This window comes from Heloderma suspectum, chromosome 2, assembly GCF_057233095.1.
Source record: "Heloderma suspectum isolate Gila_16-S chromosome 2, 16-S_ref, whole genome shotgun sequence".
In the NCBI taxonomy this organism is placed as follows: Eukaryota; Metazoa; Chordata; class Lepidosauria; order Squamata; family Helodermatidae; genus Heloderma; species Heloderma suspectum.
Window position 1 is genome coordinate 75,179,669 of NC_139459.1, and position 25,463 is coordinate 75,205,131.

Genomic DNA, 25,463 nt, shown 5'->3' on the forward strand with positions numbered 1-25,463 from the left:
AGATTGAACATCAACATCTTGGGAATCAGCGAACTAAAATGGACAAGCATGGGCGAATTTAATTCAGGTGACCATCATATCTACTACTGTGGGCAAGAACCCCTTAGAAGAAATGGAGTAGCACTCATAGTCAATAAAAGGGTGGGAAAAGCAGTACTGGGGTACAATCTCAAAAACGATAGAATGTTCTCAGTACGAATCCACGGCAAACCATTCAACATCACAGTAATTCAAGTCTATGCCCCAACCACTGAGGCTGAAGAAGCTGAGGTTGATCGGTTCTATGAAGACCTACAACACCTTCTAGAAGAACTAACACAAAAAAAGATGTCCTTTTCATCATAGGGGATTGGAATGCTAAAGTAGGAAGTCAAGAAATCACCAGGATAACAGGCAAGCATGGCCTTGGTGTACAAAATGAAGCAGGACAAAGGCTAATAGAGTTTTGTCAAGAGAACACACTGATCATAGCAAACACTCTTTTCCAACAGCACAAGAGGTGACACTACACATGGACATCACTAGATGGTCAATAACGAAATCAGATTGATTATGTCCTTTGCAGCCAAAGATGGAGAAGCTCTATACAGTCAGTCAAAACAAGACCTGGAGCTGACTGTGGCTCAGTTCATGAGCTTCTTGTTGCAAAATTTCGGCTGAAATTAAAGAACTTAGGGAAAACCACTAAACCATTCACGTATGACCTAAATCATATCCCTTATGAATTTACAGTGGAGGTGAGGAATAGATTTCAGGGATTAGACCTGATAGACAGAGTGCCTGAGGAACTATGGACGGAGGTCCGTAACATTGTTCAGGAGGCAGCAACTCAATCCATCCCAAAGAAAAAGAAATGCAAGAAAGCCAAGTGGCTGTCTGATGAGGCTTTACAAGTAGCTGAGGAAAGAAGGGAAGTGAAAAGCAAAGGGGAAGATATATCCAACTGAATGCAGAGTTCCAGAGAAATAGCAAGGAAGACAAGAAGGCCTTCTTAAATGAACAATGCAAAGAAATCGAGGAAAACAATAGAATGGGAAAGACTAGAGATCTTTTCAAGAAAATCGGAGATATCAAGGGAACATTTTGTGCAAAGACGGGCATGATAAATGACAAAGAAGGCAGGGACCTAACAGAAGCAGATGAGATTAAGAAGAGGTGGCAAGAATACACAGAAGAACGATATAGGAAAGATCTGAATGTCCCTGATAGCCATGATAGTGTGGTCACTGAACTTGAGCCGGACATCCTAGAGAGTGAAGTCAAGTGGGCCTTAGGAAGCATTAGTAACAACAAAGCTAGTGGAGATGACAGTATTCCAGCTGAGCTATTTAAAATCCTAAAAGATGATGCTGTTAAAGTGCTGCACTCAATATGCCAACAAATTTGGAACACTCAACAGTGGCCACAAGACTGGAAAAGGTCAGTTCCAGAGGAGTGGAATTCCAATTCCAAAGAAGGGCAACACCAAAGAGTGTTCAAACTACCGTACAATTGCACTGATTTCACATGCCACCAAGGTTATGCTCAAAATCCTACAAGCTAGGCTTCAGCAGTATGTGAACCGAGAACTACCGGAAGTACAAGCTGGGTTCCAAAGAGGCAGAGGAACTACAGATCAAATTGCCAACATTTGCTGGATCATGGAGAAAGCAAGAGAATTCCAGAAAAACATCTATTTCTGCTTCATTGACTATGCTAAAGCCTTTGGTTGTGTGGATCACAACAAACTCTGGCAAATTCTGAAAGAGATGGGAGTACCAGACCACCTTACCTGTCTCCTGAGAAACCTGTACGAGGGCCAAGAAGCAACAGTAAGAACCAGACATGGAACAGCCGATTGGTTCAAAATTGGGAAAGGAGTACGACAAGGCTGCATATTGTCGCCCTGCTTATTTAACTTATATGCAGAGTACATCATGAGAAATGCCGGGTTGGATGAATCAGAGGTCGGAATTAAGATTGCCGGGAGAATTATCAACAACCTCAGATACGCAGACGATACCACTCTAATGGCAGAAAGCGAGGAGGATCTCAAGAGCCTCTTGTTGAGGGTGAAAGTGGAGAGTGCAAAAGCTGGTTTGAAACTCAACATTAAAAAAACGAAGATCGTGGCATCTGGCCCCATCACTTCCTGGCATATAGAAGGGGAAGAAATGGAAGCAGTGACAGATTTTACTTTCCTGGGCTCCAAGATCACCGCAGATGGTGACTGTAGCCATGACATTAAAAGACGCTTGCTCCTTGGGAGGAAAGCTATGGCCAACCTAGACAGCATAGTAAGAAGCAGAGACATCACCTTGCCGACAAAGGTCTGTCTAATCAAAGCTATGGTTTTCCCAGTAGTAATGTATGGCTGTGAGAGCTGGACTATAAGGAAGGCTGAGCGCTGAAGAAGTGATGCTTTCGAACTGTGGTGCTGGAGAAGACTCTTACGAGTCCCCTGGACTGCAAGGAGGTCAAATCAGTCCATCCTAGAGGAAATCAACCCTGACTGCTCATTGGAAGGACAGATACTGAAGCTGAAGCTCAAATATTTTGGCCACCTAATGCGAAGAGAAAACTCTCTGGAAAAGACCCCGATGCTGGGAAAGACTGGAGGTAAAAGGAGAAGGGGACGGCAGAGGATGAGATGGCTAGACAGCATTACCGATGCAATGAATATGGACTTGAGCACGCTCCGGGAGAGAGTGGAGGACAGGAAGGCCTGGCGTGCTATGGTCCATGGGGTCACGAAGAGTCGGACACGACTTAACGACTGAACAACAACAACGAGAGGCACTGACCAGTGGAGGCTGGTGGCTTGGATGTCAGTTTGGCTGAGAATCCACTCCGGGTTTCAGTCAGAACTCTAACGGAGCTATCCAAGGCACTGAACCCATCTTGGTGATAGGGTCAGCAGCTTGGATAGTTTCTTTAGAGTTCTGACTAAAACCCAGAGTGGATTCACCGCCCCACTGATATCGGAGCCACCAGCTGATACTGACGTCTACCCCGCCCCCGCTTGGCCGAAGACGGGCTCCACCTCCGCCCTCGCAAGCCCTGTCCTCGGGCCCTTGCTCTCATTTCCCTCCCCGCCGTCTTCAGGCACATCCGCTCAGTCGTCTCTCCTGCCGCCTGCCCGCCGCCCAGTTGTCTTCCGCAGGAAGGAGCCCGGCGGCACAATGGGCGCCAAGTCGCGCGGGGGCTCCGTGGTCCTGGCGTTGCTCGTGCTGGGCGTCCTGTACGGGCGCTGCGCGCACGAGAAGGGGCTGGAGGGCGCCGGCGCGGGGCCCTCGCCGCCCAACGCCAGCGCCGGGCCCCCCGCGCGGCCGCCGGGGCCGTGGGACCGCTGGCGCCTGCCCGCCGCCTTGGCGCCCGTGCACTACTCGCTGCTGCTGTGGCCCCACCTGGCGCCCGGCCTGCCCGAGCCGCGCACGCACTCGGGGCGCGTGGCCATCACGGTGCGCTGCCGCGCGGACACGGCCACGGTGCTTCTGCACAGCGCCGAGCTCGCCTACCGGAGCGCCGCCGTCTGGGGCCCGCTCGGCCACGAGCCGCAGGACGCCGCCGGCCGCCGCCGCGTCCCCGTGGCCGAGCTGTGGGAGGCGCCCGCGAACCAGTACGTGGTGCTGGAGCTGCGCGAGAACCTGAGCGCGGGCGCCCTCTACGAGCTGCAGCTCGCCTTCCAGGGCAGAATCCACGCGGAGCCGGAGTTCAGCGGGCTCTTCCGGAACGCGTATCGGGACGAAGGGGAGAGCAGGTAGGGTGATGCTCCCGGCTGTGGTGCAGCTAGGGCTGGACCTTGGGCCCAAATTCCAGGGGGGCTCAAGCGACCACTCAGAGCGGTGGCATCAGTGCCTGAACCAGCATGGGAATGCCAGGCCCCGCCTGCTTCTGGTTACCAGAGTAGCCTTTTTACTTATTTTTAAAAGGAGGTGGAGAACTGGGCATGCACATGGTTATGGATGCTCATTTTTTTAAACTGGTAGAATATATTTTATTTTCTACAACAAAATGGTTCTTATTCCCCAGAATTAGGGCAGCAGAAGCAAACTCCATTTTATCCCTATAGCCATGATGGTGCCATGATTTAAGTGAGTTTTAAACTGCACATGCTCGAAGTATTTCTCTTTCTTTCCTTTTTAAATCAGAGCTGTTTAGGTTTTTGCTGCATCATACTAGGAATGTAGAAGCAGTTGTTAAACATGAAGGTTAGTTGTGTGCTGAACAACTGAAATCCTACACATGATTGTTTAATGCTCCCCTCCCTTTGTAAGACTATTCAGTCCAGTGTCTAAAATCACCTAGTTGCACCATTGCTCTCCCTTTCCAGTGGGGGCGGGGTAGGGCATGGGAGCAGTAGTAATTTTAGACCCCAGACTTAAGTATTGTGCAGGAGCCCCCTTTAGACTGCCAGGATGTATTACTTCAGCTGTGAAGCACTCAACTAACATTTATCTTCTCTGCAGCCATCCATCCACTCCCACAGTTATTACATACTTTACAACTGTTTCTACATCCAGATATATTAGAGCAAAAATTGTTTGCCAACCCTGCTAAAAAAAAAAAGAAAAAACTTGAATATGTGCAGTTTTGCATTTTGAGCTCACTTAAGTCATAGCGCCATCATGCGTACAGGAATAAAATGGCGTTTGCTTCTGCTGCCCTGATGCTTACCTCATTTATTTGGGAATAAGCACTATTTTGATGTAAAATAATTATATATTTAAAATAAAAATAATAGATATATTTATTTACTACCATAAAATGCCCAGCTGTGCACTACCTGAATATAATTTTTTTTAAAAAGAGAAATAAAGGATGATGCAGTGATTAGTGTAAGCCAAGGTGGGCCCCGTGCAGGCCCAGTTTGCTGCTCCCCCAATCATCTGCTGATCTCTGTGTGACCATCTGGGGGGGGGGCTGGACTTTGACCCTAATGTCCAGCCCTAGCTGCACCACTGCATGGGAGAAACAGTTCAAAACTCTCTCTTGAAGCCCTAAGCCTGTCATGCATCTACTATGGCAGGCATTCAGCAGGTGAAGTTCCTCACCTCACTCTTTCCCCTCTTGCTACTGGTATAGAAACTCAGTTAAGGCACCTTCACCTGTTTAGTTTCTGCCTGTCCTGCAGCTCAGGCCAAGCTACCCTTGCCAGTCCGTGGGCCAGTCCAGATGCAACATTGCTAGAACAGGTTGAGGGTTCCCTTTCATTGTGTTTCTGTGTCACTAGGGAGAAGGCTAGGGAGCTTTGAATTTCTGCCTGTCATGCAAGTGGTAACACATGTGCAGTCTGCATGGTGTTTATTTTGGTAGTTGGGAACACTCATGTCTTGCATTTGTTTTCTGTTCATTTGCTCTTCAGCTTGTGCTGCAATCCCCTCTCCTACCTGCTTGACAGAGGTCTCTGTGGAACAGCAACAGGTTGTTAACTTTGTAAAAGGGGTGGGGAAAGGGAGGGGGTGTGCTCTTAGAGTGTCTCTGCTGGCAGTATGGAGCGATGGGGTGTCTATTTTTCTTTGCTGTTTGGTATTCCAGTGGTGGCTGGTGAGGTTTGGAATTGATGGGGCTACTCCTTCTTTTGCTCATGGATAGCGCACATCATTACATCAGCTGTGGTGGTCACATATACAACACACATGTACAGTTTTCTCGTGTGTGTACACTTTTGGAGAAACACTCTATGCCAAACAAAAGCCCTTTCACTGGCACTTCCCCCTGTAATGTAACTTTCAGAAGCATCAGATCTGCCCCTCCTCTAGCAAATTACACACTTCTTGCCTCATTATCACACTAGATCTGATACTTACCTTTGATTATTTAGAAAAATGTAAAGTTTGGCACCCTGAGGCCAGTCTGTTACATATGTGAGGAACCATTCCAGGTCACTGTACAATCCCCCAGGTATACCTTGTTGCCCAGCTAAAGTAGCCAGCCACAGCTAAGAACTTGATAAACTGAAGGAAAGGGAATCAGGGCAGTGGCTCTTTAAATGGTGCAAGGACTTTGAAGGAGAAGGGGGAAGTGGGACAGAGACACAGGATAAAAGCCTGAATGTTGGAAGCTCAGAGAGGGGGAGAAGATAGAGTGGGAGCAAAGAGGCATAGGAGGAGTGGTAGAAAGAGCAACTGAATAGGAACAAAGAACAAGAATGAAAAGAAGGGGTAGTAGGAAGGGGAAAAGTGACTTCCTAAAGTGGCAAGAGTGTTGGACTAGGAGCTGGGAGATCCAGGTTCTAGTCCCCACTCGGCCATGGAAGCTCACTGTGTGACTTTGGGCCAGTCACAGACTCTCAGCCCAACCCACCTCACAGGGTTGTTGTTGTGAGGATAAAATGGAGAGGAGGTGGATAACGTAAGCCGCCTTGGGTTCCTTGCAAGAGGAAAAAAGGCGAGGTATAAATGCAATAAGTAAGTAAGTAAGTAAATAAATAAATAAATGAGTAGCTAGCTTCTTAGAAGGCCAAAGAGTTGAAGCAGAAGAGTGGCTGATAGGAAACAAAGGCGAGATCTTCCAGAACAGTCAGCGGCAGCAAGGAATGCACCAGGACAAGAGGACAAGAAAAGACTAGCTTAATTCTGCAGCATACTCAGTAGTAGAGTCGGGATGATCTATAGCTACTTAGCATAATAGAATAGTAGGGTTGGAAGGGGCCTACAAGACCATCGAGTCCAACCCCCTGTTCAATGCAGGAATCTAAGTCAGAGCGTCCCTGACAGATGGCTGACTTGAATGATACTGTGCTGTAACAAGGATTGATAACATCTATAGCTGCTGCATTTACGTGGTCATGTTGTTTATTTGGTATAGGAATAGGAGAAAGTGACATGTCCCCTTTGGCAGATGGGTCACACTTTGTGAGAACAGAGCTTTGGGATTGTGAAATCTAAAAAAAGATGAAGAGACGTCCCCTTACATTAAAATATTCAAAGCTACATTGTCTGTATGAATTATAGTCAACCTGGTATCAACTAACTCAATTTCCCCAAGTAACCTACATTTATCATGGTTAATAAGATTATACCTGTGAAGTACTTTGAGCCCTAGAAATGTTGTATAAATGCTTATAATTCTCCATACTGAATACCAGTTTCCATATTTCCCAAAGATGAAGTTTCTCCAACAAAACAAACATACAGACGCATTTCTGCTATATAGCAATAGATATAGCATTACCATTTTGCAGACATGTCTTGAAGATGGACTGTTCAGCCTCCAACCTCCTCTCACAGCTATCCCTAAACCTCGCAGATACAGCAGGCCAGTCCTAATTAGCCTGTTCTTCCCGATGGGCAAATTTCACTATGGTCGCTTTATTGAAATTAGTCTTTAACTACCCTACCTTAATCACAGAAACATGAGATGGAAGGCGGGGGGTGGGGCTAGTGTGTGTTGCTTCACATAGCATCAAATGTGGAGTCTGTTTATTGTGCACTCTGCTCATGTGCAAAGCCTTTCAGTACCATAAGCACAGTACAGTAAACTGCCTCCACAAAGGGGGCTATGTGAGGCAATAATATGAAGGCAATACAGAACGCAACCCTCCTAGAATTGCAGTACATGTATTACTATATGAGTTACTAACTCTGAAGTTATTCCTGGAGATGTCCTCCCCCTGTCTCCTGCCACCATATGTTACACACTATGGAAATATTAAAATCTCCAGGATTGCTTTCAATTATCTCCTGGAGATTACTGCTGATTCCTGGAGATTCTAGGTCAATCCTAGAGGAATGGCAACTCTAGTGCAGAACTGTACAAATTCATACTTTAAGAACATGTATGCTTTTTTATCTATTAAGAATTTATATCAAACAGTTCAGATCCTTATTCAGCCATTTAGCTAGATCACTAGTTACTATCTTACCATAAAACAAAAGGGGTTTTGTGAAGATAAACAGTGACTGAGGGAATGATGTGCCTATCCCTTGGAGCTCCTTGGAGGGAAGGGACACAAATTTGACCATAACTCCTGGGAGGGAGGGAACACTGAAGTACAAATTTGAACATAAAAGCCTAGTAGGCTAGGCCTATCTTTTTATGCCAACTCGGCCTCTTAGAGGAACCTGGCCTCCTGCAAACAGTGGAGGGAGGGGCGGTGGAAATACTTTTTAATACCGTGCCTTTTCTTCCTAATAGGGCAATTGTTCCTATGTGGCCCTGCCCTAATAGGGAAAAGTCAGCCAATTAGAGGAAACTGGTATTGGCCAAGGTGGTGGCCCCACACAAGGCTCACTGGATTTATGTGATTGGCTTAAAATTGCCTTACAGCTGCTGGCAGCTTCAGTAGCAATTAGCTGAAAATGTTGTCAATTCCCTGAGAAGGACCCCAAATTGAAACTAATAATTGTCCCCTTCCCACCTCGGACTGAACATCTTGGAGCAAGGGAGTCTTGTCATGTTAAAGGCTGTGTAGCATATGTACTGAATGACTAGACATGAACAGTTAAATCATCAATTATATTTATGGCCCTCCTTTCTTCCAAGAAGCTGAACACAGTATTCATATGTGGTCCTTATGAGTTAGGAGGCTCTCCAATATTCATAAATAACTATTTATTATTATTTAATTACATTTATATCCCGCCTTTCTTCCTCATTAAGGAACCCAAGGTGGCGTACATAATCCTCTCCATTTTATCCTTGAAACAACCCTGCGAAGTAGGTTGGGCTGAGTCTGTGACTGGCCCAAAGTCACCCAGTGAGCTTCCATGGCCGAGTGGGGACTAGAACCCGGATCTCCTGACCCCCAGTCCAACAATCTAGTCACTACACCACACTGGCTCTATTTATACCCAAAATCTGCTCAGGCAGTGTATTTGCCACTGCTGCATTTGCCAGATTCCCCTGGCTGGGCCAGGAATACTCTTAATCTTTATAAATCCAGGCACCATAGGCAGGGTTGAGGATAAGCTGTCATGGGGGAGGTCTGCAAAGAAGGAATCTCTCAAATTATGCCACAGAAATCACTGAATACTCAAAATGGGGCTTATTTATTCATAAGGAGAAAGGCTGTGCTTACAGATGGCAAACAAGGATCAACATACAGAACATATACTCAGGAACCAAAGAGACAAACTAGCTACACTAACTCTAACCCTGGGGTCATTTAAAGGGTAGCACAAATAGAGGTGTGTGGGACAAGGACAGGCTTAGATTGAATCCATCACATTCTCTCTCTCTCTGGCTAACTGCCTACTCTCAACTGTCCCGTCCCAACTGTCAGTGAAGCTGTGCTTCCCCCCCCTCCCCTCCCCAATTCTGTCATGGACAAGAGGCTTTCCTCTTGACAGACAGCTCCTCAGGCCCAGCTACCAAACCTGCCAGATCAGTTTGCTACAACGTGGCTCCCCCCTACACATTTTAATTTTCACTAGTCTTTGGGATACACGTAGACTGAAAACTGATCCAGGAAATTGGCAGAAGGGAAAGGCACGATAGCCCTGATCCAAACCAGCAATCCCCTGCAGCTGCTTTTAGGAGGAGAAAAATACATTGGGAGATCCAATCATGAATCTCCCCCACAGTGTGAATGAGCTGTGGCAAGCCCTTGGTTCATGCTCTCCCCTCTTTTTCTTCCTGTGTGGCTGGGAAGAGTTATTTAGAAGTGTTCACTTCCACTTTTGATCAAACACAGCTTGCCATGTTGCCCAGGTTCAGTGTGATAGGATTTTTACCAAACCAGAAATCTCATTGATCAGGCTGAAATTCCCAGGACCTTATAAGAGTGGGGTTGAGAAGAGCACCCCAAAATTTAAAATAAAGTTTAAAACTTTATTTTCAAGACAGCAGACGGGATGGGACACCACCCAAACCTGAAGGGAAATGCAGAAGCAATAGTTTAAAATGGTTAACTACCCGTTCATTCTTATACACACATAACCTTGCTGGCCAGGCAAAGGTGTAACATAGGGAATGATTGGGGTTCCAACATGTCCATACATGATCCTGTAAGGTCTGCTTTAGGTCCCACTTCTTTATCCTCAGGGTTCTCATACTCTTAGGAAGAAGGGGAATTTCCTTTGGGTCTCAGCTCGATCTCTTTGAAGGTGCCTGTCTTTGCACTTAGCTGGAGCCATTTCCCAGGAGTTGTTATTCTTTTCATTTTACAGCCTTCCGGCACCTCCATGTTATCTTTCAAGGCTTCACTGAACATCTTTTTGTGCATGGTGCATCTTGTTATTTCAGCATCGTCTTTCGCACTCTTTTTCTGGAGCCCCCTTCTCATCTCCCATCCTTTATCATTATGTTTTCCTGTCTTGATTGATCTGACGATCCTTAAACCCAGGCACACCAGCATTCTCACATCCCTAACATTTCCATTTGAATGAAAACAAGTAAATCCATTTACAATAGGATGTAATCAAAGCAAGACGCAACTTGTAACACTGTATAAACAGAGCAGGGCACAGCAGTATCATCATAAAGGCAGGCATACGGTTGCTCAAGAGTTCAGTCGAAGGCCATCGATTAGAAAGTTACACACAGGCATCCTTGAGCACTATGAGGGTGGGGGACAAAAAGAAATAGAACAGCCATTGCTCATCGACAGAATCTGGCATAGTAATAAGGAACTTCTTATTTTATTCATCACACCGGAATGGTGGTTAATCATCACTATAGTTAGTTGAAACAATCCAGTTTCAGTAATTTTGGATTGAAGTTGTCTTGTTTGAAACTAGCCATAGTAACCACAATCTGTCAGTGTAGACAACCAAACAAATCACAGTTAAGCAATAGCAGAAGAAGTAAAAGCTATCACAGCTGCAAAAGGCCATGAAGGATGGGGGAAGGGGAGAGTGCAAGCCCACTATGGTCCATTCATGTCACACAACTCTAATGGTCTAGTGTGATATGCACACAGAACCGCTATCTAGGTTGGCCCTTATTCTTAGAGCCCTTTTTAGATATAAAATGATCCTGTTTGGAAATGCTAATATGTTATGTTGTCTGGCAATGCAATTTTTTTTTAAGATTGAAGGATATTTTTATTTTCAAAGGTATCTATGGCCAATATTGAATAGTATTGAAAAAGAATTCATTACTGTTCATGTTATGCAATCCTGATGTTTGAGGAAACTAAAATTCTACTTAATTAATTTAAGCTACGTGACACTGGTCTGTCATGTGGAATAAATTTCAATCAGAATTCAACTTATCTTAAGTCCTCTTATAAACATGTTCATTCTGATGCCTTATGAGCACAATGTTTGCTTTTATCTGCAACATGACAAGCATTCTTTTTATTTGACAACTTGATTAACAATTTCCCTCCTGTTTTACTATGCCCTTGTCAATATTCGTTGTTTTGTGCTTTTGAACAGATGTGACAAGATCAAAAGGCCAAATTCACATCCAACCTTAGCTTTGGTGGATTTGTTTTTAGGATTTTAGTGCTGTGTTGTAATTATTGTATAGGACAGTTTGATTTTATGTTTTACAGTGTTTTTCTGTTAAAAAGTACATCACCCAGAGACCCCAGTTATGGGATGATTCAGAAATATAAAAAAAAAATATAAACAATGTTGCTTTTTCCTGTCAGATGAGCAGGGAATTTCAAAGCACTCCCGAATATCTACCACATCCTTGACGTAGGCAAAATGGTGAGGAGATATATAGCCATACCATTAGAAATACAGTCAGGACCAGAAATATTGGAACAAGGATAACTGTTTTGGCAGTTGGCCTCTGTACACCACCACATTGAAGTTGAAAGGAAACACACCCAGATGGGAGCAAAGTCAGGACTTTCAGCTGTAATTCAAGGGGTTCGACAAAAGTGGGGCACTAACCATTCAGGAAGGACAAGCCAGTGGCATACACACACACCCATCATTGGTGGCTCATAAGTAATGGAAAGAATGGCTGACAAGCAGCTGCATGGCCAGGTGTGGCCTGTTTCCTGGGTACCCCATGACCAATCAAGCAGATAAAAGGCCTGGAGATGGTTCTGAGTGTTACATTTGCATTTGGTAGCTGTTCACTGCAACTCCCAACATGAGGTCCAAAGAGGTGTCCCTGCGAAGGAGGCCATCATTAGGCTGAGGAAACAAAATAAACCCATCAGAGAGATTGCAGAAACAAAATAAACCCATCAAGGATTTTGCAAAAACAAACAAACAAACAAAAATACAACAGTTTGGAACATCCTGAAAAAGAAGGAATTAACTGGCAAGCTCAGCAACAGCAAAAGGCCTGGAAGACTATGGAAGACAACTAAAGTGGATGACCGCAGGATTCTGCTCATGGTGAAGAGGAACTCTTTCACAACATCTAGCCAGGTCAAGAACGCTCTTGTGGAGGTAGGCATGTCCTTGTCAACATCTACAGTCAAGAGACAGCTTTATGAATGTAAATACAGAGGCTTCACAACAAGGTGCAAACCACTGCTGACACTCAAGAACCGAAAGGCCAGATTAGCCTTTGCCAGCAAACACGTAAAAAATCCTGCCCAGTTCTGGAATAAGATTCTTTGGACTGATGAAACCAAGATTAACTTGTACCAGAATGATGGGAAGAGAAAAGTATGGAGAAGGAAAGGAACAGCTCATGATCCAAAGCATACCACATCATCTGTCAAACATGGCGGAGGCAGTGTTATGGCATGGGCATGTATGGCTGCCAATGGAACCAGGTCACTGGTGTTTATTGCTGACCTGACCGCTGATAAAAGCAGCAGGATGAATTCTGAAGCATATAGGGCTATACTTTCTGCTTAGATTCAGCCGAATGCTGCCAAACTGATAGGACGGTACTTCATACTGCAGATGGATAATGACCCAAAACATACAGCAAAAGCTACCCAAGAGTTTCTCCAGGCAAAGAAGTGGGATGTTCTTCAATGGCCAAGTCACTCACCTGATCTCAACCCAACAGAGCATGCTTTTCACTTACTGAAGACAAGACTGAAGGCAGAAAGATCACAAACAAGCAGCAGCTGAAGGTAGCTGCAGTAAAGGCCTGGCAGAGCATCTCGAGGGAGGAAACTCAGCATTTGGTCATGTCCATGGGTTCCAGACTTCAGGCAGTTATTGACTGCAAAGGATTTTCATCCAGGTATTAAAGGCAATCCTTAAGTTTGAAATAATGTTGGTTTGTTCCATTACTTATGAGCCACCAATGATGGGTGTGTGTGTATGCCACTGGCTGTCCTTGCTGAATGGTTAGTGCCCCACTTTTGTCACATCCCTTGAATTACCGCTGAAAGTCCTGACTTCACTCCCATCTGGGTGTGTTTCCTTTCAACTTCAATGTGGTGGTGTACAGAGGCCAACTGCCAAAACAGTTATCCTTGTTCCAATATTTCTGGCCCTGACTGTATATTCTTATGGAACTCAGGCATGATGACTTTTTACATGTGGAATTTATATTTAGTGTTCTTGTTAGCATTCTCATAGCACCTTGTCTAGTATGTCTAATGTTTCCTTCTTCACCCCAAAAGCTGATTGGTTTGTTTGAGCCTATTTTTCAGGGTTTTGTGTGCATATTATCAGCTAACTGGACTGGGTTGCAGAAAAGTGCATGCAGCACCACCTTAGAGGTATGCACGTGCAAGCCTGTTTCCACATACAATACTAGGTCAAGGTGATTGAATTTAGCCCTATTCATACCCTCAATTTAGGTGGCTGATTGCATCACATCTAGAACCAACAGCTGCAAGGAGTGTTTACCCATGTTTTGATGAGCCTGCTATGAAAGCCACCTTTAACATCAGTATTGTTCACCATCCAAGCTATGTAGCCCTTTCCAACATGCCAGCTATAGGTAAGTAAAGAAATGGTGGCCACAGTAATTCTAGGGTGGTTCTACTAGTAGAAACAACAGCACTATTTTTACTAATGTTCCTATTATAGTTGCTGTAGCCAGGCTTGGAAAAATCCCAGGCACCTAGTCATCCAAGTGCCTCAACATGTGATACTGGCACCTAGGAATCTGAAAAGTTTGTTCAGCCCTGATACATTTTTGTTTTTGTCTTTGTCATCATCTTTCTGTGTTTGGCTTGCTGATTGTTTTACATTCCTCTTCTACCAAGGTGCCAGGGAGAGGCAGTCATCACACCTGGGATAGATTCTCTCTTTTTGGGTGAGTTGACTACAAGCACCAACAAAACTCTGCTACCTGCTAGCTAGGCAGGGCCAGCCTGGGAAGCTGGATAGCTCTTTCCTTTTTGTCCTATCAACTTGACCTGCCTGTAACCAAGAGAAAGTGCTGTCCCAGATTTGGAGACTGCTTCCTCCTGCTATCACAGAGAGTGAGAATTTCTGGGTAAGCATTTATATTATTGATCTTCACAATACCCTTTAGTGGGAGGTGGAAGCAGTACAAATGGACTCCATCAACTGGACTCCCACATACCTCTCACCTCAAACGTAGTATGCTTCCCAGTTCCACTTCCTAACAGGATTCTGAGCATCACTCGGGATTGAGCTTCTACCATCCAGAGACTCTGAAAGAGCTAGACAGTCAAATGTTTTCTTTAGGAGGTGCTGAAGCCACAAGTGATTTTGGAGGTATCTGTGGATAATAATTCTGTCATCAAAAGATATGTTGGTGTAGAAGGGGAGGAGTTAGAGGGCTTGAGTATCTGTTGGACTGAATGGATTCTCCACTGAAGCAGAGTTTTGACTTAAATAATATGATCCCTGCTGTTCAGCAAAACAATATTGAACTATTACCGTCAGAAGCAAAATATCACTGCTCACATCCCAGCCAGCATGCAATATAAATATGGCATCATGGTCAAGCATGCATTTGTGTATGAGAGAGAGAGAGAGGACTGTTTACAGGGTTTAAAATCAATAAAACATGCATTAAATGCATTTATCTAATTCTGTCATTTGTACAGAATTTTAAAAAATATGTTAATACCTTATATGTATTTATATTTATAGATGTATCCGAGTATAAAGATGTGAATGAGAGCACATTGAGTGGATTGTTGAATGGGACTACACCAATAAACTGGACCGTCACAACATTTGAAACAACACCAAAAATGTCCACATATATCACTGCTTTTGTGGTCTGTAACTTTGATCATGTCAACCGAACTGAGAGGGGCAATGAGGTGAATGAGGCTGTTGAATTCATTATACGTTTTAGCAACACAGTTGCATCTGCAACTGAGTTTATGTTCTACAATATATTCCTTTGTTTATTGTATGCCACCCAGAGAACTTCATAACATACGTCCTGAAAACTAGTATGCATCATCTACCCACCACTTCAGTTGTAGTCAGAGTTGGCTTACACCATATCAGGATTTGCCCAGTCACAGTTCAACTGGGCCCACTGCCAGTCTTCAGAAGAGAGTCATGGGTGAGTTTGTTAGAAGACTACTTCCCACAGACCAGGAGCCCTCAGGAACTGTGCTCTCTTACCCAGAATGTTCCTCAGATGCTGTGGGTGCTGCTGTCCCAAAATTGGCTTACCAAATTATGAGGAAGGGGGAGCAAACCCTTTTCTTCTTTCCTCCATAGATGAAGCAAAATAACCTCAGCATTCAATTCTAATGTTGTTTGAACTGTTTAAGATGTTATGTGTTATGGGATGGATCCAGATGTAGTTTTCCTAGAGTAGACAGATCAGAAAAAGGGGAACTTAAGATCGCCAGTCTAAGTGTCTCTAGGTCTGGATCAAACCTATAGTTTTATTTTTATACTTCATTGTTTTAACTTCTATTTCTGAATGACCCACCCCTTTTTTGCTGATGTGCTGTACAGAAATTTTGTAAATAAACAAACATAGTAGAGGAATACACCTCCATGGAGGGGAAGATCGAGTACAGTGCAGAGGGCCTTTGAGGGTCCATTCACTTTAAAAGCTCAGCTTCCTTATTATGCCACACATGCACACACATTGTTTTGTTCACAATTACAGTTAGAAGAAAAATAATTTTTGTTAATTTTAAATACAGAAATCAAATTTATTTTTAACCTGCCTTTTGGGCCTCGGGCATGCTGGGAGTTGTAGGATTTTTTTTCTGTCTAAACATGCATGGGATTAAGCCCTAAGAGTTAATTCAGCACTGGGTATTGCATCTGATACTCTGGCTACTAGGTTGTCAGTGATGCAGTGGGACATTATTTGTATTTGTTTTAACGTATTGGTATCTCACTGTCACCCCAACAGGGCAAGGAGATCATTGCTACTACACCTGCCAAGACCTGGGATGAATGTGAGAAGTTGTTTTTTCAAATGTATTTTCTAGATGTCTCCAAATCTAAGCTCTCTATGACACCCAGATCTGTAGTATGATATTTTTCATCTTCCAGTGCCACTGCATATGCATGTATATTTGGACCAATACCAAGTTTTGAGCAAAGCTTTGAGTTATGCTCTCCAGAGAAGATGGATTTGGAAACATCAGCAACCCAGCTGAAACAACAAATTCCTGCATTCATCGGTCTTTGCAGGAATGAAGTTGGCCAAGAGGTTGTGCTTACAGTTAAGAGAGCTGTCCATGGTGCTGTAAACAATGCTTCTGAAAATAAGCAGTCACCGGAACTGCTGAGCCCATGCAACAAAGATTCTTCGGAATGATGCATCAGATGCAGTTTATTTTATTTATTAATTTATTAATTTAATGATATTCATGAATAGTTTACATTAAAGACATTTCTAACTCTTCATACAGAGGAAAAGGTTTCCAGTAGGCATTCCCAAAAAGGAAACATTTCAGTAGGTGCCAAAAACCCAGATGGGTTGGCACCAGCCTAACTTGTTATGTTTGGGAGTTCTAGAGACTGGGTGCTAAGATACTAAAGCTCATATTCCAAGCCATGATGGAGCAGACCTGTGAAATCTTGGGTACCACCAGGAGGGTATTACCTGATGATTGCAGCAACTGAGCCAGCTGGTAGCAGATCAGGGGATCTATTAAGTATCCTAGTCCTGAGTTGTTTAGGGCTTTCTAAGCCATACCATAACCTTAACCCTGGCTTGGCAGCATATGGGCAGCTGGTGTAGCTCCCTTAGCAGAGGTGTAATATGCTGGCAATAAGATACTCCTGTTACCAACCTGGGTGCGGCCTTCTGCACCAACTGCAGCTTCCAGGCCAACCTTAAGGGCATCCTGACATAAAGCACATCACAGGAATCCAATTTGGGGTTATCAATACATGGACCACAGTGGTCCAGCTATCCCAATCCAGGAATGGCTGTAACCCTCTTACCCACCAGAGCTGGTAAAAGGTACTTTTAGCCACTGAAGATACCTGTGCCTCCAGTGATAGTGCTGGTTAAGTGACAACCCCCTAACTACACACCTGCTTTTTCAGGGCGAGTGTAACCCTATCCAGAGCAGGCAACTGACCCAGTTCTTAGACAAGACAGCCACTCACTCACAGATCCTCCATCTTGCCAGTATTCAGGCTCATCCAGCCCACCACTGCATCTAGGCACAGCTTCCCCTGATTTTGACTTTACAGAAAAATAGAGCTGGATGACATCAGGGTATTGATGGCACCTTACTCCAAATCCCCTAATGATCATTCCCAATGACTTCATATAGATGCTAAATAGCACTGGGGACAAAATGGTGCCCTGCAGCACCCCACAGCATCAATTCCAAGGGACCAAAGAGCACTCCTCCCAAATATCCCTGAGACTGACCCTGAAGATAGGACCAGAACCACTTAAGAATTGTGGCTCTGATACCCACCTCAACAAGATGGCCCAGGAGGATACTGTATTTAATGGAATCAAAAGCTGCTGAAAGGTCCAGTAAGAGCAACAGGATAGCACTCCCCCTGTCCCTCTCACAGTAAAGGTCAGGGCGTCTAAGGCTGATTCATTTCAAAAACTGGGCTTGAACCCAGACTGGAATGAGTCAAGATACAGTGGCCAAAAAACGTTTGTGAATCCTAATGCTAATTATGGAAATTCCATAGTTTTATTTTGATAGCCTTCATGAATCAAAACCAGTCTTTTTCTAAATATTCACTAGGGTTTATATTAATCAATTCTGTGACTTGTGGAATAAAAGAATGTATAAATTAGGCAAATAATGAGTACTTAAGAGTCAGGGCATGTGCAAAAGTAAGTGAACCCCTGGTTGCATCAGCTTAATTAAAGGGAATAATTAGAATCAGGTGTTTAAGTAATTAGGTGGATCTTCAGGGGTGAGTTTGGGAGACCCCACCCTATAAAAGGATCAGAAACTTTGTGAGTTTGGTCTTCACCATACAGTTGTGTAGAAACACATCATGCCACAATCAAAAGACATCTCTGAGGACCTCAGAAAAGCAGTTATTGCTGCTCATCAGTCTAGAAAGGGTTAGAAAATTATTTCGAAGGATTTGGGGCTCCACCAATCCACTGCCAGGCAGATAGTCTACAAATGGGCAAGGTTCAAGACTACAGTCACTCTACCCAGGAGTGGTCATCCTACCAAAATCTCTCCAAGAACAAACCGGTGCATCATCCAGAAAGTCAAAAAGAACCACAGAGTAACATCCAAGGATCTGCAGGCCACTGTCACCTTGGCTAATGCGAGTGTTCATGACTCAGCGGTCAGAAAAAGACTGAACAAGAATGGTGTTCATGGGAGGATAGCCAGGAGGAAACCACTGCTGTCTGAAAAGAACATTGCTGCCTGTCTGAAATTTGCTAAAGATCACATATATGATCCCCAAGACTTCTGGAACAATGTTTTCTGGACTGACGAGTCAAAGGCAGAACTTTTTAGCCTCAATGAGAAACTTTGTTTGTTTCCCCCCCAAATACTTGAGTTCAGACAGAAGAACCTCATCCCAGCCGTCAAGAATGGTGGTAAAAATGTGATGGTTTGGACTTGCTTTGCTGCCTCAGGACCTTTCCATCATTGTTACAACCATTAATTTTGCAGTGTATCAGAAGATTCTAGGGAGAATGTCAGGCCATCCGCCCGTGAGCTGAATCTGAACCGAAAGTGGATCATGCAACAAGACAATGATCCTAAATATTCAAACAGATCTACAAAAGAATGGCTGCGGAAGAAGACATTCTGTGTTTTAGAATGGTGTAGTCAAAGTACAGACCTAAACTCCATCAAAATGTTGTGATAGGACCTGAAACGAGCTGTTCATGCAAGAAAGCCCTCAAATGTCACTGAGTTGAAGCAGTTCTTTAAGGAGGAATGGGCCAAAATTCCTCAAAACCAATGTGAGAGACTGACCAACTGTTAAGGAAATGCCTCACATTCTGGATGACGGAGAAGATGGCTGCAAGGTAATTTGAGCTCTGGAAAGAGGCTACATAATTTATGGAAAAATTCCTGCCCTCAAAACTGTTAAATTAGTAAAAGTGGTAAGTTTTGGGGTATGAGTACTCAACTCCATAGGACTAAAATTGCAAGCATTACTGCTTATTTCAAACCTAAGGAGAGACAAGTATCTCTAAGGGGGGGGGGGAAGAGGAGGAAGTGATTAACATGGCAACAGACGCTGGCATTTCAGAAATCACGGCTGAACTCCTAAACCAAAATTTGCAGCTCAGCTTGCCTCCCTTAAAACAGTCCTGATAGAAACTTGGAAGGAATTAATGTCTCTCTTAGAGACAAAGATTGATACACCAACCACTAAATTAAAAGGTACAGCGGAAACTGCAGCAGCAGCTGTGGATTTGAGTTTTTTTACACAACAAACAACTGAAAAAGCTTCAAAGGGAGAACACAGAAATGAGGGCAGCGCTGGCAGAAACTGAAAACAGAATGCGAAGGGTTAATATCCATTTGCATGGGGTGAAAGAAGGTGCTGAACAGGACAACTTATGTGAATTTATTGTCACCTGGTTTAAGACTTTAATCCCGACACTAGAGCTGTTTGAGGATGATCTCGAGAGAGCTCACAGAGCCCTCACAGCAAAACGTAAAGAGAATGCCCCTCCAAGAGACATTATAATGTGTTTCGCAAGATTTAAGAAAAAGGAGGAAGTGTGGTGCTCTCTTAGAGACCTTGGCAAGATATCTTTTGAAAATCAACCGGTGATGGCGTAACAAGACCTTTCTTCAGAAACTCTGCGGAAATGTAAACAATTGAAACCCATCACACTTCAGTTACAAGAAGCTGATATATGATACCGATGTGTTTTTTCGTTTGATTGTAAACAAAGGATCATCCATCTATTCAGCTGAGACCTTAAAAGAGGGTGTCAGTCTTCTTGCAGCACCGGGGACTGATTGCCCAGAGGAAACTCTATCCAGAATAGAGAGAGAAGATGAAGGACAAAGATGGCAACCACTCATCAGCCAGGGCGTGGGAGTTGACCAAGAAAGACCGTAAGACTCAGAAACGAATACACCCAAACATCAGCCTGGAACTCAGCTACAGACAGATCGCAATCTTTGCTCTCAGTCCATCAAAAAATAGAGGGAAGCATTAGTACCTGCTAGTTGTTAAGCAGTTGAAAAGACAGTAGAGTGATTAACTTCTCGATAACATTTCACAAGCGTTCTTTCAAAGAAATAGCTTTACAACCCGCTCAGACTCTGAGGAGAATAAGGGGCAAGAGAGAGGGGGAGAGATCTGTAAATACAGATGAGCTGTAAGGCTTGAATGTTTTAGGGAAAAACCTTCCTCCTCTAGTTTAAAAGTTTTTCCTTTTACACGTTTTTTAAATTTATTTATTCCTAATGAAATGTAAGCCTCTAGGAAAGAGAGAGATAGTATCGCCTGTAGATAGAACACAGGCAAAACAACCCCCCCCCAGTGAAGATATAATTAATCAATGTTGATCGTTTTCAATCCCATAGAAATGTTTAATAATGTTAAACTTAAACCTACTGCAGACTTCCCCAGAATAAGGATGGGGGAGTGTCCCGAATTCTTTATTTGGGGCATAAGGACAGATATGGTATTTTTTAGAAGTACTATTTTGTTTTTGACCATCAGAGTTGCAGAGTTTTTGGGTAAAGAAGGTGAGCAAAGGGTCACAAGGAGTAAATGTACTTTATTTTCTGCATGTTGCGAAGGGGCAATGGACTTACTAAAGGGGAAGACTGAGGTTAGGATTGAAACCCAGGCAAGGAGTAGAAGGCCAAAGAGTTAATTTTAATAAAGGGATGGCTATGCCGCTGATTAAAGTTATAACACTTAAATGTTAAAGGCATAGGCGAAAAAATAAAACAGGCTAGAATTACTCAATACTTACAGACAATGAGCCCCCAGATTGTTTTTTTGCAAGAATTTCACAAGGCAGATCCAAAAATCTCATTATTGCAAAATAAATGGTTTAGTAAACAACTTTTAGCCCCTGGCTGTGCAAAAACCAGAGGAACAGGCATAGTGCTAGCTGACAGCCTGGATATCAGACCTGGCCGCATTTTAAATGACAAAGTGGGAAGATTTATCTTTGTAGAGGGCGTACTGAACAGTAAAAGAAATCTAACTCTGGGAGAATTTACGCACCAAACTTGGGACAAAAAAAGTTCATAAGTATGAGAAAGATGGAAAAATTCACGAAATACGAATTTATAATGGGAGGAGATTTAAATTGGAATGTCAGAGATACATATGTCACACAGGCACTTGATTGATCCAAAGTGGAAGAGAAAATGTCAGAATGCAAAAGAACTTAAAAAGGGATGGGAGTAGCTGACTCTGCTACGATTGTTAGGAGATCGGGGGATCGTGGATGTCTGGAGTGAGTGCAACCCTAGAGATAACAGTTTCACGTTTCAATCATCGAGATTCCAGACCCTTAAGTCATATAGATTTTATCTTAACCCCCAAATCCTTATTAGAGACTGTTAGATCAACCCATACTGGAATCATTAAAATAACAAACCATGCCCCAGTGGCCGTAGAACTGGCTCCGGACTCTGACCCTCCCCAAAGTATACCATCTTGGTCCTTTAGCCCATTAATTGCAAATGAGACTATTCAAGAAAGAATACACAATACTTTAATGAGAATTCCACTCCAGGAATTTCTAGCCTCCTTTATGATGCAATGAAACCCATTATAAGAGGGGTCTCCATTTGGGAGAAGGCATGGTTAAAAAGGAGTAAATATCTAGAATTATCAATAGCAGATCTATCCTCACAGTATGCACAACCAGGCTCTAGGTACCTATATAAACAAATTGAAGCTAAGAGGAAAGAGCTGGAAGTATTAGAGACAAATCAGACAACGCTTAGTCTCCTGTATTTGAAACAGAAGTTTTATGAATATGGGGCGGGGGGAATTCTCAGATGTTGGCAAGAAGATTACAAAAGAAAAGGGAGAGAAATCAGATACTAAGTATCTAGGCAGTGACAGGGGAACATATATATAATACTCAAAAAATCTGTAAGGAGTTTGCAGACTTTTATAAGTCATTATATGACACTTCCTCACCTCCCCTAGCATGTATTCAATTTTTTTTAGATTCAATTAATTTGCCACTGTTAGGGGAGGAGGATAGAAGGCTGATGGACTCTCCACTTCTAAATGAAGAGGTTAGTGAGTTAATTAAAAATTTAAAGGAAGCAAAATCGCCGGGCCCAGACGGACTCACTATAAATTTTTATAAAACTTGTAAGGACACACTGACACCCTATTTAACTACAGTATTTAATGATGTCCTAGGAAGGGCACCCCTCTTATTAACGTGGAGACAGTCCCACATAGTGGTAATTCCAAAACCATACAAGGACCCCACTATGATTGAATCATATAGGCCAATCTTTTTACTAAATGTAGATTATAAAATTTTCACAACGGTACTTACAAACTGGATGAAAACCTATATAACAAATTACATACATCTGGACCAAATGGGATTTGTCCCCAAACGTCAAATATCCGACCCGATTAGGAGACTATTAAATATTAATACAGCAAAACAACAGCATCCCTGTTAACCATTTTGGCATTGGACATATTCAAAGCTTTTGACTGCATTAAACCTGCATTCCTAATCAGTACGATGGACAAATTTGGGTTCGGCACAAAATTTAAGCACGCTCTACATCAAATCTACTCTCAGAAGTGAAACTGAGAATAAATATGACTCAGTTCCAATAACCATCTGACGTGGAACAAAATAAAGATGCCCATTGTCACCACTCCTGTTCGCATTGGTATTAGAACCTCTATCAGACAAAATCCGTAAAGAACTAGATCAATATGGGGTGAGGATAAACTCACATCCCCATACGATAAACCTGGTTGTATATACAGAACAGCCAATAGCATCTACAGTTAAATTTAATTAATTCTGGCTGATTTTGCACAAGCAGCAGGCCTACGCGTTATTCAAAATCAGAGGCCATGTTTTTCAACACAGCACCAAAAATACAACGCCAGTTCTCTGATTTGATGGAGATCCCAGTGGTCCATACTATGTTTCGTTATCTAGGGATACAAGTTACAAAAAATCTAAAACTCTACAAAGCAAACTATGGAAAGGTCTGGAAACACATCAACAGGGACATGAGGCTATGGAGGTTAATGAAGCTCTTTATAATGGATAGACTGACAGCAGTAAAGATGACAGTCCTCCCTCGCCTTATGTTCCTCCCAGTTTATATCCCTCAGAAGCATTTAAATAAATGGCAGAAAAAAATTAATTTACCTTTGCACAAAACACCCAAGGATTAGAACAGCCCTACTCCTCCTGCAAGCACAGCAGGGGGGTTGCTTTAGCAGGCAATCCCCATAATTTTAAAAGATGAGGGAAAGCCATGGGTTTCAATGGAAAACAGAGGTAAAGGGAATATTGTTAAGTGATCACCTATTGCTAAAAAATAAAACTAACCTTAGGTGCCTAGTTGAAAATAGGTTTACACAAACCACTTGCCAGAACTGGACAAGGTGGGCAGCGAAGTTGTCCCCGGGGACTTCGCCACTACTCCCACTGGAAAGTCACCCTAATTTCTGTAACAAGGCCAGGACACATAATTTCGCTGAATGGAAAGAAAGAGGGCTCCATCGGCTGTACCAATTTTATGAGGAGGGTCAAACAATAGAAACGGAGGCTTTAAAAGAAAAGTTGGGCAACGTAACATTGCCCTGGCTTTTGAGTTCCCAACTCCGGTCCTTTTTGAATTCCCCTATGGTGAAAAATGAGGCCACTAGAAGCCTAACTATGTTTGAACAATTAATGGTAGGGAACTCGGGAGAGACCTGGGGATTTATTTCTGTAACATACAAACAGTTCCTGCATCTCACATTTGATTTAACCACTCTACAAAAAACTTGGTGGGAAACAAACTGGAACTTTAAAGTAGAAGACTATGATTGGCAACAACTATGGGATAAGCCTCCATATAAATCAATATCAGTCTGAACTAGAGAGATGTCACTGAAAATAGTCCATGGGTGGTATCTGACTCCAAGGCATCTCTCACTTATGACACACTCAACTTCTCCTCAGTGTTGGAGGGGGTGTCAGGAACATACTGGCACATGTGGTGGGATTGTGCAGAAGTCCAACCACTTTGGTGGGTAGTGGCAGCAGAGAGTGGCCATATTACAAATCAAAATATCCCGCATATGCCAAGTCTGGCTGTATTAAATGTGTTTATAGGGGAGGCCAGTGATTTAAACTGTAAGGAGCTGATTACTCATTTACTTGTAGCTGCCAGATCCACGATAGCTAGGTTTTGGAAGGGATTCACCATCCAGGGATTAGATTATTGGTATGCCATGGCAAATTGCCATAATGGAAAAAATTATTGCACAAGTTGAAGGTGGCCAGGGGTCAAAGCAAATACGATTCATTCCATGCGATATGGTTTGACTATATCACATATACAAATAGAACAGAACATCAATATTTGATTCCCTTACACTATAAAACCCTATGGCTTTTATAAGGAAGAAAACAGATGAAGCCAGTCCTGAGTCCATCTGATAAAATATCTAGTAGCACTGACAAGAATTATTTGTGACCTCTGTATACTCATTAAGATATAACTGTATGGTAAGAAGATGTAATCCTGATGGATTGTGGAGTTCGATTAAGATTTAATAACATTTTAGGTTGGAAATATGTAACATTCCTAAGGGGGTTCCCAAACTTTTTCTTGCCACTGTAATCCAAGAATGTCTGCAACTCAGTCAGTAATCTTTCCCCAAAAGGGAGTATTTGTGACCTGGCTGTAATTATCAAGTACCTTAAGGTCCTGGGGTGGAAATCTTGAGGACGAGTGATTGGGCAGTGAAAGGGTTAAGCCTCCTGCCCAACATATCTGCCCTGCTAATGCTTGTGTTGAGGCAAAAATAGGGTTTGTGTGTAACTCCACCTTTAAACTGTGTCCACAGCATATTTTTGCTTCTGTCTAAAATAATCATTTCTGTGCATACTGGTAGATACGCATTTGGGCTAAGAAAAATGCAGTTCGAAAAGGATTTGTTGACTATGCATTAAATATCACTGGACCAATCTTTTCATTTATGGAAGACTTACTTAACATCAGTTACACTCTTTCCAAAATAGGTATGTTTGCTCGCCAATTTAAACACTTAAAATATTTAATAAGTGTTCCAATATGTCCTTGGAAATTATGTTTTATCTTTTTT

At 43.1% G+C, this 25,463-nt stretch overlaps 1 protein-coding gene across 1 annotated transcript in view; it reads left to right on the forward strand.

The window, feature by feature from the left end:
- Nucleotides 1-3,005: 3,005 nt before the first annotated feature.
- Nucleotides 3,006-25,463, forward strand: part of LOC146352371 (aminopeptidase Q-like) — a 91,729-nt gene continuing 69,271 nt past the window's right edge. The window contains exons 1-4 of the mRNA XM_084833916.1: nucleotides 3,006-3,739; nucleotides 13,601-13,743; nucleotides 14,871-15,046; nucleotides 25,254-25,380. Coding sequence (XP_084690042.1) covers nucleotides 3,162-3,739; nucleotides 13,601-13,743; nucleotides 14,871-15,046; nucleotides 25,254-25,380 — 1,024 coding nt within the window. The 5' untranslated portion in view covers nucleotides 3,006-3,161. The remainder of the gene's footprint in view (nucleotides 3,740-13,600; nucleotides 13,744-14,870; nucleotides 15,047-25,253; nucleotides 25,381-25,463) is intronic.